We start from the raw sequence: 15879 nt of genomic DNA on the forward strand, positions 1-15879 counted from the left end.
TGCTTCTACGCATCACTTACTGCATGGAGAATGACGTCTGGAAGTTGACTGTGCTTCCTCCTAGGTCTTACTAGTTCCTGAACAATGTTATTTGAAGCAGCACATACGTCTCCTCTGCTCTATAGATCCACAGGCCTCTCTCTTTTCCTCATTCCCCACCCAGTCCAGCCCCATGTTTCCCTTTTTGTTTAAGATACTTGGAACAAATTTAGACTGGCTGGTCCTGCAGGAAGGAGCTCAGGAAGGGCTTGTTGAGATGAAATCTGAACAGAAATAACACAAGTGAAGATTTAATTTGTTGAAGGGAGTGCGGAGTGGCAAAGAGGGTGCTCCCAACAGAAGGGATACAAACTCAAGGTCTGATGGCATGAAGAAACAGAAAAATTAAACTTAAGTTACAAGCATTTTCATTTAAGGATAAAACCTTAATTATTGATGAATACTCTTGTGTTTTGGCATATGAGACCTCAGCAAATTAACCATTACTACATAATAGTGGAAAAACATAAAAACTACTCAAAGCCTTGGGTTTGAGTTCAAGTCTGACCAGTTACCTGATGTATGTATGGTCTTTGGTAAGTTACAGCACCTCTTTAAGCCTTAATTGTATCACCTAAAGAACAGAGATTATGGAACTGCTTGTCCCACCTGTCCATAGGATTGTTGACCAGGTATAATGGGATAATGGATGTGAAAGTATGTTACAAATTGTAAAGAATTTTTACATGTACATTATTACTAATGTGTTGATACCTAAATCAATTCACAGCACAATTCAACATTTTCTTTTAGACATACTCTTATTGAGACAAAATGTCAAATACTTAAGTGTTCTATTTCTCATTTATAATTGTATAAAACTACATGGATGTGAACCAAATGAACACACTAAATAAGATACACAATTATATAGAAATGAATATAATCTTCCTTCCCTACAACAGTTGAAAGAGAAGCTAATAAGTTACTGTCAGACAACAATAGTGTAAATTCTATGTAAGAAATGTCTCATAGGAAATGACCAAATGAAGCAATGAATGCCTACCATGAAATAGGAGCCTACAGTCTGCCCAGTCACTACTCCCTCCTTGGCCTATTGGTATTGTATGTGGTATGTTTTAAGGATAAAATGAGACAGATAACAGCTGAGCAGAATTCTCATTCAATTCTTAAAATTTTATGAAAACTCCACATCATATGTCTTCAGGGAAATGCAATTAAAACAATAAGATGCCACTATCTGCCTGTAAGAATGGACAAAATTCAGAACACTGACAATACCAAAACAGGTGAGAATGTGGGGAAACAGGAACTGTCATACATGGCTGGTGTAAATTAAAAATGGTATAGATATTTTGGAAGACAGTTTGGGGGTTTCTTATAAAACTAAACATACTCTTACCTTACAATTCATTGATTGAACTTCCAGGAGCACAATTACCCAAAGGAGTTGAAAACTTATTCCACACAAAAACACAGATTCTTATAGCATATTTATTCATACTTGCCAAAATTTGGAGGTAACCAGATATCCTTCAATAGGTAAATGATAAATGGTGGTATATCCAGACAGCATACTACTATTCAGCACTAAAAAGGAATGAGCTATAAAGCCATTAATAGAAGTGGAAACCTAAAGTTCATATTTCTAAGTCAAAGAAGTCAATCTGTAATGGCTACATATTGTATTATTCCAACTATATGACATCCTAGAAAAGGCAAAACTATTGAGACAGTAAAAGATCCAGTGGTTACTGGATGGGGAGAGAAGGGATGAATAGGCAGAGCACAGGTGATTTTCATGGAAGAGAAAATACTCTATATTTAATACATTTATCCAAACCCATAATATAATACGAGAAGTGAACCCTAATGTAAACTAAAGACTTTGGGTGATTATGATGTGTCAGTGTAGATTCATCAATTTTAACAAATGTACCACTCTGGTGGAGGACACTGATACTAGGGGAGGCTAAGCATTTGTGGGGGCAGGGACTACAGGAACTCTGTGCACCTCCTTTTCAATTTTGTTATAAACCTAAGAGTGTCCTAAAAATTCTTCTTAAAAATTTTGTTTTAATTTTATGAATAGAGTTTACTAGTGAGAACTCAAAGCCAAAGGCCAGGAAAATAATTCCTTTTGTAACTCCCAGGTGAAGGATCTTAAAGTAAAAATTAGATGCTAATTAAAAGTATCAGAAAATTCTGAAATCAACATAATATTGTATATATCAACTTTATTCCAATCAAAAAAATTAAAATAAAAGTATGGAAGAACCTACAAGATCAGGATGAGAAATGTAAAATAGAATAGGTTCAGTGCTTCCTGATCAGTTGCCCAGAAGCCAAGAAGAATAAAATAGCTTTATTTTTCATTTAGGACTGATGAATAATGAGAGTAGAATATATGAAAATTTTTTAAAGATCAAAATATATAATACAAAGAAACACATTTTTTTCAATTAAATCAAGTGTTTATTGTTATACAAAGTGTTACAGAAAGTGCAACATTTCAGAAAGACAAAGATAAGAACCACAATAATTTATACCAGTAGAACATTTATAATCCTTATAACCTGACCTAAGGTCTCAGTCCATCTAAAAATTGTCTTGCTTTTGTTTAACAGATGGCTCCTTTAAACAAAAAATGGATAGTGTGAAGAAATGAATACTTGTGAAAAGATGTTCCCACTGTTCCACTGATTCCATTCTCAGTTTTTAATAGATATATTTTTTAAGAGAGTTTAGAGAATTTTAAATGCCTTATCCTCCCTTCTCCACTTAGAATGCTTTATAGAATTTGTCATACTGTCCTATGGCGTCAGTTAACAAAATCCAGAAATTGTTCAAATGAACAGCATGAAATAGACTTTTACCAATCCTGATTTGGAGGAGCTCTTGCCTCCCATTCATTTCCACAAGCTTGCTCCAGAACCATTCATAAAGTAATTTTATCCTGATGCAAACTATATTTCAGGAACTTTCATTTTCTTTCTGGGACACTTACGTTTGGGCTTAAAACCGAGAACGGATTTTGAGTAAGCAGAGGAGGGTACCCTGATGTGTCCTGGACTAACTCTTCTCACTCAATTAAAAGTGTGATTACTGTTGGCCAAGCTAGCATTTCTGACATTGGCTACCTGCTTTTGGTTGTCAAATAGTCTAACAAACTTCTACAGCTTCAGCGTTCAGATCTAAGAGGATAGAATTCTGACTTAAACTTAGGTGTAAGAATCCAAAATTCTCATAATACTAATACCTGCAGAGTTGATAAACCCTGGAAAAAAGAATTTAGAAAGTAGATTTAAAAGTCCATGGAACTTTGTCTTATAAATATTTCAGTTTAAGTAATTAACATTTATAAAGATTTCAGTTTAAGTAACAATTTCCAAGTTCTGCTTCTACAGGAATAATAACTTTCTAACCTACCTGGATATGTTATAAGCATATATATGTACTTATATGTACTTGGAATATGACGAAGAAATAAAGTAGGAATGTATCTTGAAAAATTAAGAATATCCCAACAGAGCTGTTACAATTAGCTTAGATCACAAACTAGTCACATATCTCTGAAATAAAAGTTCAGTAAATTTACATAAAATTGAAATGGAAGCTATACATCAAATATTGTTTTCTAAAATTAAAATCCCAGCTTACTACAAACAAATCAGACTACTGGTTATTAAGCACTGTCCTTTTTTCTTTAACAACAACAAAAAAAGATATTGGTAAAGATGAATTATCCTGGTAGATGTGCTTTGGGTCCAAGCAAAGTATCTATTACATTTCCCTGAAAAGAAAAAGTCAAGCAATTACAATGCAATAAAATACAAATTAAGAAGTAAAGTAGTCTTTAAAATGCCATTTAAAATTTATAAGTCAGTGATAAACATATAAAGGGCATCCAATAAGAATGTAGAAAGGAAACAAACCAATGTAAATTTAAATAGTAATGGTTACTTCCTAGCATAAATCTGCTCTTTCATATGAAAGAGTCTTTTAATGAAGTTTGAAAGCCAATTTTATGAGGTTTCATGTAAAGGGACAACTTTAGCAGCTCCTGTTTAGCCATAATGCTTAAACCTCAGTTTTCTCGTCTGTAAAATAACTTGTAATCTTAAGCTCTTTCCTGATGTATATACAGTGCTTGATTTAGAAAGAGTAGAATGTCTGAATTTCTATGTGGATTTTGTATTTCATTTACTAAAAATGATCTTTGTACTAAAAGAGTAAAATGATCATATGAAAGAGGATGAAACCGAAGAGTTTTAAAGAAAGAAATTTTGAAAAGATGGGAATTGGAAGCAGAAGACTGAGCATTCTCTATCATTACTAATGGTGATCGTGAGAAAATCACTGATACCTAGTTCAGTCTCTCACTTGGGCAAATGTAATAGATCACTACTGTAATTTGTTGGATATTTTATTCTTAGTGCCTAAAACAGACCCTGTTACACTGTGCATACTCAGTAAATAAATTGAAATCAATCAAGTAAATTGAAATCAATCAGCAACATGGGCAGGGTTGTAGACTTCCATGAGAATTTGGAGTAAGACATAAGTAATATTAAGTAGCCTTTAAGAGACATGGGCCTGGAGTTCACTCCATATGGAGGGCATTGATGAATCAACTGTAAAGCAGGGCTCAGCCTGGCAGCAAAGGTAGGTAAGGAAAGCCCCTCAAATGTCTGTAGTCAATATGCATCTCAGCCAGTTGAGAAAATAATCTCCAAAATTGCTTGGAATGGTTCGTTTGTTTCTTTATTGGGAAAATAAAATATTACCCTGACAAAAATAAGAATTGGATGTAGAAATAATACAGCAAATCAAACAGATAATTTAAACATTTTTTTCTATTAAGGAATTTTTACATAGTTGGTATTTTAAATTCATCGTATATAAGAGAATTCACCATATTAGATTGTCTAACAAAATTTGTGATGACAATTTAAATGTGCAATTAGGTAATTGATTTAGACTTGTAATCACAGATTGAAATATTATTAATTTGTAAAGAATGCTGGAACATTTAAGGAAATTTAAGATTCACCATATTCAACATTTTAAATTATTAAATTAACAAGAAGTCCTTAAGTGTCTTATATTTGTGTGCCCATAAGACAACTGAACTTAAAAATCCAATATATTAAATTTAAAAATGAAATTTAAAGGATTTAAGAAATTTAATTATTACAAAAGCTCACATAGAAGTATGTATTAAAACTTTCTAGACCTATAAACAGAATAAAATATATAACCTGAATGTAAGAGCTTAAGGTGAACTAAGTTTCTTTTTTAACTTTCATAACATACTTGAATATGAATCATTTACATAAGTAAACTGAGTAAGCTTCTCTATATACAAAAGAAACATTATAGGAAAAAAAGAAAAAACCCAACTTATTCTGATACCTTATACATGTCTCCTGGTATATATGTGCAAGAGATTCTCTATGGTATCACTGGCTTATATGGTATTTGAATTTTCAGTTTTATTGAATCACTCTCCAAAAAGGCTACACTAATTCATATTCCCACAACCCTGGCATAAGAGTTCCTAACTTCGTGTAATTTTGCTAATACTTCATGTTGGCTAATATTTTAATTTATATAAATCCAGTCAGTGTGAACTGGCATCTTGTATAATTTAACTGCATACTTCCTCATTACTAGTGAGAATGAATGTTGCTTCATAGGTTTATTTGCTATTCTAGTTATCTCTCCTGTTAATTAATATTTTATATATTGGCCCATTTAAAGTAATTGCATTTTTCTTATTGTTTTGTAGTAGTTCTTTATACATACTGGCTATTAAATGTCTTTTCTATATCTTGGAAATTTCTTCTTCTAATCTATTTCTTTTAATGGGCATATGGAATCCTAACAGAAAATGTTAATTTTCAGATAATAATCATGCAAAAACTATTGAAATTTTTGAGAGCTTACTATGTGCCAGTAAGAATTCTAACCACTTCGTACCTATTAACTCAATTTTTCTAACAACCTTTGATGCTGGTACCAATATCATACCCATTTTAATGATAAGGAAACAGGAAAAAAATTGAAAAAGTTAGGGGACTTTTTGGTCTTTTTAAAAATCTATCCTTGCCCTTAGATTGTTGAGATGTTACCTTATATTTTGTTCTAGTAGTTTTGTTTTATTTTTCATGGTCTTTAATCCATTTGGAGTTTACCATTGTATAAAATGTGAGATAAGGATCTAATTTAATATTTTTCCCACTATGTTGGCTCTAGAATCATTAACACTACACAGCTTTCCATTTTCTGTAGAACAAAGATCAGACTCATCATGGCACTCATACATATTCTTGTCCCAAGTGACCCAACTTTTCCTGACCATTACCCACTCTTCTCTTAGAGTCTTAGTGTTTTTTTTCTTATTGATTTGTGCATATTTTAAATATTTTAAACATGTTTATCATATTCATATATAGTCTGGTAATATTTAGCAATTATTTCTTAAAACAGCAATTTAAACATAAGAAACAAAATTTAAAAAGCTATCTTAAAAATAATGAGCACCTAGGGATATTAATTTCTCATCAAAATAAAGTGTATGAATATTTGCAGTAAACTTCTTCAGCTATATTTAACACTTATTAAGCCTCAATCATATATTAGGTATGATTAAATTCATCCATATAACCCTAATCATTATTATGCTCAACATTATTATTCTCATTTTACAGATAAAGAAAAAACCTACCTTACATTGATACCTTATACATGTCTCCTGGTATATATGTGCAATACTTCAGGAAAATAAACCTACTATATACCATGCATAGAAGCTAACAACTCTTGGGACTTTAAAGTTCTTTCCATTGCACCATGCTTCAGATTTTTAAAAAATGTAAGTCACTGCATGACACAAAGTTACATCTGAGAAAAACCATAAAATGACATACAGCTTTGACTTTTGAGTCTTACCCGGGCAGATTCCAAAGCAGTGGGCATATTTCGTAGTTCATACACAACAACCTGTCCATCACTGTCTCCCACTAGAAGGCAATCTGTTTCTTTGGCGAAAAGAACAGTTGTGAAGTTGATTCCAGGGTTAGCAACATTTACAATCAGAGGGTCCAAGCTGTAATGAAATATTTTATTTGTAAATTCAGTTGTTGTTAATATGTCCTTTTTATATACAGATTTAGAAAAGTCCATGTATTTATTGTGATTTCATGTAACAAAAACCAGAAACTTGTTCACATTTTTCCAAAATCAAAGTAACTGCTTCTAACTTCTTATTCAGTAAAACTTTCAGTCCTTTAATAAACAAATTTCACCTAGATAAATTAAAGCAATTCACAATTAAAATGTGAACTCCTAAGTTTAAACTCTTGTAATGTTAATTTCCTGTATTACCTTGGCTAGACCATGGTACTCAGTTGTTTTTTCAGGTAGCAGATTTTACAGTGTTGTAAAGTTATTTTCTTAGGTGTGATTAAAATTGAAATCAGTATAATTTTAAATAAAGAAGATCACCCTCCATGATGTGGGTAGGCTTCACTCAATTTTTTGAAGGCCTTATGAGAAAACATTCCAAAATAGAATAAAACCCTTCCTTCAGACTGAAGACTACAGGATGGACTCCTGGTGGGAATTCTAGCCTGTCAGCTTGCCATGCAGACTTGAGACTTTCCAGGCTCTACAATCATGTGATTCAAATCTTTAAGATAAATCCTCTCACTCTCTCTCTCCTTCTCAGTTTTGTTTCTCTAGAGAACCCTAATACAACTCCTTAAGTAATAAATGTCTGTTAACAGAGGATGTTTTGATCCAAGTGAACCTCTGGAATATAAAATAATATTTTGAAGAACTTTTCCTACTCTTGGTCATCCAAAGCAATCCACCAATGCCCTTAAAAAATAAAAGAAGCAGAAAATTAAATATTTCTCAAGAAATGTTATTCTAGGAATTTCAGCTTGCCAGGTAAATTAAAATCAGAGGTGGGAACATTAAAATAGCCACTTTATACATTAGTCCTCTCACACTAAAAAATAAATTGTTTTCTGATTCATCCTTGATTTTGGTTCAAACTGCTTTATAGAACAAGCCATCACAAAATTTTTAAGCTACTACATTATTAACTTGTAGAAAAAAATTTTGCCATTAAGAGTAAACCCATTGAGAGGGTGGAGCCAAGATGGCGGTGTGAGTAGAGTAGCAGAAATCTCCTCCCAAAACCACATATATTTATGAAAATATAACAAAGACAACTCTTCCTAGAATAGAGACCAGAGGACACAGGACAACATCTAGACCACATCCACACCTGTGAGAACCCAGTGCCTCGTGAAGGGGGTAAGATACAAGCCCCAGCCCGGCGGGACCTGAGCGCCCCTCACGCCAGCTCTGGGTGGGAGGAGAGGAGTTGGAGCGGGTAGGGAGAGGGAGCCCAGGGCTGCTAAACACCCAGCCCCAGCCATCCGCACCAGAGTGCAGACACAGTGGATGCGTGGGGTCCTGGATACTAGGGAAACAGGACAGCAAGACCTGTGAGCGGGTCCCTGAGGCCGGTGCCCGGGAACAAAGAAAAGCGAGTGGCTATTTATTTATTTATTTAATTTATTTTATTTTTTTTGCGAGTGCTTTTTGAAAGTCTTAAAGGGACAGGGACTCAAAACTGGGCGGAAGCGTCCTGGGACACTTACTCAAGAGGCAGGGAATCTGGGGATCTCTGGGCACTCTAACCCCCTGGGCAGCAGGGAGCACGGAGGCCCCTCATGGAGATAAATAGCCTCCTGGCCGCTCCCTCTCCAACGCGGCTCCACCATATCGGAGCAACAGCCTGAGGCAAGCCACGCCAACAGCAACAGTGGAGATAAACTCCATAGCAGCAGGGCAGGAATCAGAAGCCATGTCTGTGTGCAGCTGCCCACCACAAGCCACTACAGGTCGCTGTTCTCCCAGGAGAGGAAGGTCACAAACCAACAAGAAGAAAAGTTCTTCCAGCCGTCACTCGTGCCAGCTCTGAAAACTATCTCTATCACCATGAAAAGGCAAAATTACAGGCAGACAAAGATCACAGAGTCAATACCTGAGAAGGAGACAGACCTAACCAGTCTTCCTGAAAAAGAATTCAAAATAAAAATCATAAACATGCTGACAGAGATGCAGAGAAATATACAAGAGCTAAGGGATGAAGTCTGAGGAACATTACAGATGTCCGGAAAGAGATTACAGAAGTGAAACAAACACTGGAAGGATTTATGAGCAGAATGGAGGAGATGCAAGAGGCCATTGATGGAATAGAAACCAGAGAACAGGAACACATAGAAGTCGACACAGAGAGATAAAAGGATCTCTAAGAATGAAACAATATCAAGAGAACTATGTGACCAATCCAAAAGGAACAATATACGTATTATAGGGGTACGAGAAGAAGAAGAGAGAGAAAAAGGGATAGAAAATGTCTTTGAAGAAATAATTGCTGAAAACTTCCGCAAACTGGGGGAGGAAATAATCGAACAGACCACAGAAATACACAGAACTCCCAACAGAAGGGACCCAAGGAGGACAACACTAAGACACATAATAATTAAAATGGCAAAGATCAAGGACAAGGAAAGAGTTTTAAAGGCAGCTAGAGAGGAAAAAGGTCACCTATAAAAGAAAACCCATCAGGCTATCATCAGACTTCTCAACAGAAACCGTACAGGCCAGAAGAGAATGGCATGATATATTTAATGCAATGAAACAGAAGGGCCTTGAACCAAGGATACTGTATCCAGCATGATTATCATTTAAATATGACAGAGGGATTAAACAATTCCCAGACAAGCAAAAGTTGAGGGAATTTGCCTCCCACAAACCACCTCTACAGGGTATTTTAGAGAGACTGTTCTAGATGAGAGCACTCCTAAAACTAAACAGATGTCACCAGAGAAAATAAAATCATAGCAAAGAAAGCAGACCAACCAAATACTAAATAAAGGCAAAAAAAATAAAATCAACTAGCCACTAAAAGCACTTAAAGGAAACACGAAAGAGCACAGAATAAAACAACCAACATATAAAGAATGGAGGAGGAGGAATAAGAAGGGAGAGAAGAAAAGAATCTCCAGACAGTGTATATAACAGCTCAATAAGCAAGCTAAGTTAGGCAGTAAGATACTAAAGAGGCTAACCTTGAACCTTTGGTAACCACGAATCTAAAGCCTGCAATGGCAATAAGTACATATCTTTCAATAGTCACCCTAAATGTAAATGGACTTAATGCACCAATCAAAAGACACAGAGTAATAGTATGGAAAAAAAGCAAGACCCATCTATATGCTGCTTACAAGAAACTCACCTCAAACCCAAAGACATGCACATACTAAAAGTCAAGAGATGGAAAAACATATTTCAGGCAAACAACACAGAGAAGAAAGCAGGGGTTGCAGTACTAATATCAGACAAAATAGACTTCAAAACAAAGATAGTAACAAGAGATAAAGAAGGACATTACATAATGATAAAGGGCTCAGTCCAACAAGAGGATATAACCATTCTAAATATATATGCACCCAACACAGGAGCACCAGCATATGTGAAACAAATACTAACAGAACTAGAGGGGGAAATAGACTGCAATGCATTCATTTTAGAAGACTTCAACACACCACTCACCCCAAAGGATAGATCCACTGGGCAGAATATAAGTAAGGACACGGAGGCACTGAACAACACAGTAGAACAGATGGACCTAATAGACATCTATAGAACTCTATATCCAAAAGCAACAGGATATGTATTCTTCTCAAGTGCACATGGAACATTCTCCAGAATAGACCACATACTAGCTCACAAAAAGAGCCTCAGTAAATTCCAAAATATTGAAATTCTACCAACCAACTTTTCAGACCACAAAGGTATAAAACTAGAAATAAATTCTACAAAGAAAACAAAAAGGCTCACAAACACATGGAGGCTTAACAACATGCTCCTAAATAATCAATGGATCAATGAACAAATTAAAATAGAGAGCAAGGAATACATGGAAACAAATGACAACAACACAAAGCCCCAATTACTGTGGGATGCAGCGAAAGCAGTCTTAAGAGGAAAGTATATAGTGATCCAGGCACACTTGAAGAAGGAAGAACAATCCCAAATGAATAGTCTAACATCACAATTATCGAAACTGGAAAAAGAAGAACAAATGAGGCCTAAAGTCAGCAGAAGGAGGGACATAATAAAGATCAGAGAAGAAATAAACAAAATTGAGAATAAAAAAACAACAGCAAAAATCAATGAAACCAAGAGCTGGTTCTTTGAGAAAATAAAATAGATAAGCCTCTAGCCAAACTTATTAAGAGAAAAAGAGTATCAACACAAATCAAAAGAATCAGAAATGAGAACGGAAAAATCACGACAGACTCCACAGAAATACAAAGAATTATTAAAGACTACTATGAAAACCTATATGCCAGCAAGCTGGAAAACCTAGAAGAAATGGACAACTTCCTAGAAAAATACAACCTTCCAAGACTGACCAAGGAAGAAACACAGAAGTTAAACAAACCAATTATGAGCAAAGAAATTGAAACGGTAATCAAAAAACTACCCAAGAACAAAACCCCCTGGCCGGACGGATTTACCTCGGAATTTTATCAGACACACAGAGAAGACATAATACCCATTCTCCTTAAAGTTTTCCAAAAAACAGAAGAGGAGGGAATACTCCCAAACTCATTCTATGAAGCCAACATCACCCTAATACCAAAACCAGGCAAAGACCCCACCAAAAAAGAAAATTACAGACCAATATCCCTGATGAACGTAGATGCAAAAATACTCAATAAAATATTAGAAAACAGAATTCAAAAATATATCATAAGGATCATACACCATGACCAAGTGGGATTCATCCCAGGGATGCAAGGATGGTACAACATTTGAAAGTCCATCAACATCATCCACCACATCAACAAAAAGAAAGACAAAAACCACATGATCATCTCCATAGATGCTGAAAAAGCATTTGACAAAATTCAACATCCATTCATGATAAAAACTCTCAGCAATATGGGAATAGAGGGCAAGTACCTCAACATAATAAAGGACATATATGATAAACCCACAGCCAACATTATACTGAACAGCGAGAAGCTGAAAGCTTTTCCTCTGAGATCGGGAACTAGACAGGGATGCCCGCTCTCCCCACTGTTATTTAACATAGTACTAGAGGTCCTAGCCATGGCAATCAGACAAAACAAAGAAATACAAGGAATCCAGATTGGTAAAGAAGTTAAACTGTCACTATTTGCAGATGATATGATATTGTATGTAAAAAACCCTAAAGACTCCACTCCAAAACTACTAGAACTGATATCGGAATACAGCAAAGTTGCAGGATACAAAATTAACACACAGAAATCTGTAACTTTCCTATACACTAACAATGAACCAATAGAAACAGAAATCAGGAAAACAATTCCATTCACAATTGCATCAAAAAGAATAAAATACCTAGGAATAAACCTAACCAAAGAAGTGAAAGACCTATACCCTGAAAACTACAAGTCACTCTTAAGAGAAATTAAAGGGGACACTAACAGATGGAAACTCATCCCATGCTCATGTCTAGGAAGAATTAGTATCATCAAAATGGCCATCCTGCCCAAAGCAATATACAGATTTGATGCAATCCCTATCAAATTACCAGGCAAAATTCTTCAATGAACTGGAACAAATAATTCAAAAATTCATATGGAAACACCAAAGACCCCGAATAGCCAAAGCAATCCTGAGAAAGAAGAATAAAGTAGGGGGGATCTCACTCCCCAACTTCAAGCTCTACTACAAAGCCATAGTAATCAAGACAATTTGGTACTGGCACAAGAACAGAGCCACAGACCAATGGAATAGACTAGAGAATCCAGACATTAACCCAGACATATATGGTCAATTAATATTTGATAAAGGAGTCATGGACATACAATGGCGAAATGACAGTCTCTTCAACAGTTGTGCTGGCAAAACTGGACAGCTACATGTAGGAGAATGAAACTGGACCATTGTATAACCCCACACACAAAAGTAAATTCAAAATGGATCAAAGATCTGAATGTAAGTCATGAAACCATAAAACTCTTAGAAAAAAACATAGGCAAAAACCTCTTAGACATAAACATGAGTGACCTCTTCTTGAGCATATCTCCCTGGGCAAGGAAAACAACAGCAAAAATGAACAAGTGGGACTATATGAAGCTGAAAAGCTTCTGTACAACAAAAGACACCATCAATAGGACAAAAAGGTACCCTACAGTATGGGAGAATATATTTGTAAATGACAGATCCGATAAAGGCTTGACGTCCAACATATATAAAGAGCTCACATGCCTCAACAAACAAAAACCAAATAATCCAATTAAAAAATGGGCAGAGGAACTGAACAGACAGTTCTTCAAAAAAGAAATACAGATGGCCAACAGATACATGAAAAGATGCTCCACATCACTAATTATCAGAGAAATGCAAATTAAAACCACAATGAGGTATCACCTCACACCAGTAAGGATGGCTACCATCCAAAAGACAAACAACAACAAATGTTGGTGAGGTTGCGGAGAAATGGGAACCCTCCTACACTGCTGGTGGGAATGTAAATTAGTTGAACCATTGTGGAAAGCAGTATGGAGGTTCCTCAAAATGCTCAAAATAGACTTACCATTTGACCCAGAAATTCCACTCCTAGGAATTTACCCTAAGAATGCAGCAATCAAGTTTGAGAAAGACAGATGCACCCCTATGTTTATCGCAGCACTATTTACAATAGCCAAGAATTTTAAGCAACATAAGTGTCCATCAGTAGATGAATGGATAAAGAAGATATACATATACACAATGGAATATTATTCAGCCATAAGAAGAAAACAAATCCTACCATTTGCAACAACATGGATGGAGCTAGAGGGTATTATGCTCAGTGAAATAAGCCAAGCGGAGAAAGAGAAATACCAAATGATTTTACTCATCTGTGGAGTACAAGAACAAAGGAAAAACTGAAGAAACAAAACAGCAGCAGAATCACAGAACCCAAGAATGGACTAACAGGTACCAAAGGGAAAGGGACTGGGGAGGATGGGTGGGTAGGGAGGGATAAGGGGGGGAGAAGAAAGGGGTATTATGATTAGCATGCATAATGGGGGGGGTGGGAGAAAGGGGAGGGCTGTACAACACAGAGAAGACAAGTAGTGATTATACAACATTTCGCTATGCTGATGGACAGTGACTGTAAGGGGGTTTGTGGGGGAGAGCAGGTATAGGGGAGAGCCTAGTAAACATAATGTTCTTCATGTAATTGTAGGTTAATGATAACAAAAAAAAAAGAAAAGGGGGATTACTCCCTGATAGGATAAAACTAACTGCAAATCACTGATTAATGCATGCTTTAAATATCCTTAATTTTGATCACTTAAAGGGTGTCAGATGATCACCTATGGAAGTACATTTTTCTGATAATATTCCTTTCTCTTAAAAAAAAAAAAAAAGCAGTTCCTGTGTGGTGATCTCCAATAAGTTCTTCACAATGGTATAAAGGGCATATCAAAGTGTGGGCAAAGGGTTTGTTTGTGTTTATACAGAGGATCAAAGCCTAATTTGGCTACCCAGAAAAGGAATTAAGATACGATATTAAGAAGAACTTCCAACATCAAAATTCTCTGGAAGAGTCATTCCAGAAGATGATCATCAAAAAACTTCAACAAAGATCCTGGTGTTGTTGCAGTTGTAGCTGCATTCATCCCACTGGTTCCTGGACTTGACATTGGAATGAAGAAGGAGATATCTAAGCTGGCCTGTGCATACAGTAAAACAACAAATTTGACTGGATCTATACTGTTGGAACTCAACCAAGAATTAGGAGAAGTGCAAGTTGCAGGGCTCCAAAATCTTGCAACTACAGACTATTTACTGTTAAAAGAACATATGGGATGTGAACAGTTCCCAGGAATGTGTTGTTTTAATTTGTCTGATTTTTCTCAAAATATTCAAATTCAATTAGACAATATCCATCATATCATTGATAAGTTTTCACAAATGCCTAAGTTGCCTAACTGGTTTTATTGGTTTCACTGGATATGGCTGGTAATTGTAGGTCTGCATTGGTTATGTAGCTGTATTCCTACTATGTTAATGTGTGCATGCAATTTAATTAGTAATTTAAAAACTATACACGCTTATGTTACACTACAAGAACATATGTCAAAGAAATAATCAATCTTCCCATGTTTTCTCCCATCTGCTACTTCTGTAGCTTCTCTTCTTCCTTTATAATTACAACCCCTAAGTAGAATTCGTGCCTCATATCGAAATTACTGAGTATCATAATTCTTCCAAGTGGTAAAGATACCTCAAGACAAATGCTGGGCATAGAAGCCACAGGGCATAAATCTGCAAAGAAGTAAAAAGCTAACCTTTTCAAACAATATTGCTTCTCTCTCACTTACCAACTTTACATTTCTCTGTATGGCCCTGGAAGATGACTGGTTAGCCAGAGATGGGTAAGATTCCTCAAGGGAGGAACAACCTAAGACAGGCACAGTCGCAGGGGGGCCATCAGGTGAGAAATTGGGGATCAACAGAGGTGAGGCTTAGAACCTCACCCCCCTGTTTTGAGAGAAATCTTCTGCATCCGTGGATGTTTTGTTGCCCTTGTCTAGCTTGGATTAATACTTAGTCTATAGGCACACACCTGATCATCTACATTAGTCCTTTTACAGCACTAAACTATGTTTTCTACCTTTATCTTGCATCTACCTACCACTTCAGCATTTTATTAAAAATAATAATAATAATAATAATAATAATAATAATAAGGGAGAAATGTGGGATTCACATATAAATCAAGTATAAAAATCAAATAAG

The 15879-nt window shown here is 35.6% G+C and overlaps 1 protein-coding gene across 7 annotated transcripts in view; it reads right to left on the bottom strand.

The window, feature by feature from the left end:
* Positions 1 to 2452: 2452 nt before the first annotated feature.
* The window catches only part of DNAI4 (dynein axonemal intermediate chain 4), a 106180-nt gene continuing 92753 nt past the window's right edge, over positions 2453 to 15879 (bottom strand). For all 7 annotated transcript variants that reach the window (XM_037024271.2, XM_037024269.2, XM_037024268.2 and 4 more), the window contains 2 exons: positions 6955 to 7111; positions 2453 to 3793 (listed from right to left, as the gene is read on the bottom strand). In XM_037024271.2, the coding sequence (XP_036880166.2) occupies positions 3743 to 3793; positions 6955 to 7111 (208 nt within the window). In that variant the 3' untranslated portion in view covers positions 2453 to 3742. The remainder of the gene's footprint in view (positions 3794 to 6954; positions 7112 to 15879) is intronic.

This window comes from Manis javanica, chromosome 4 (genome assembly GCF_040802235.1).
Source record: "Manis javanica isolate MJ-LG chromosome 4, MJ_LKY, whole genome shotgun sequence".
Taxonomy (NCBI): Eukaryota; Metazoa; Chordata; class Mammalia; order Pholidota; family Manidae; genus Manis; species Manis javanica.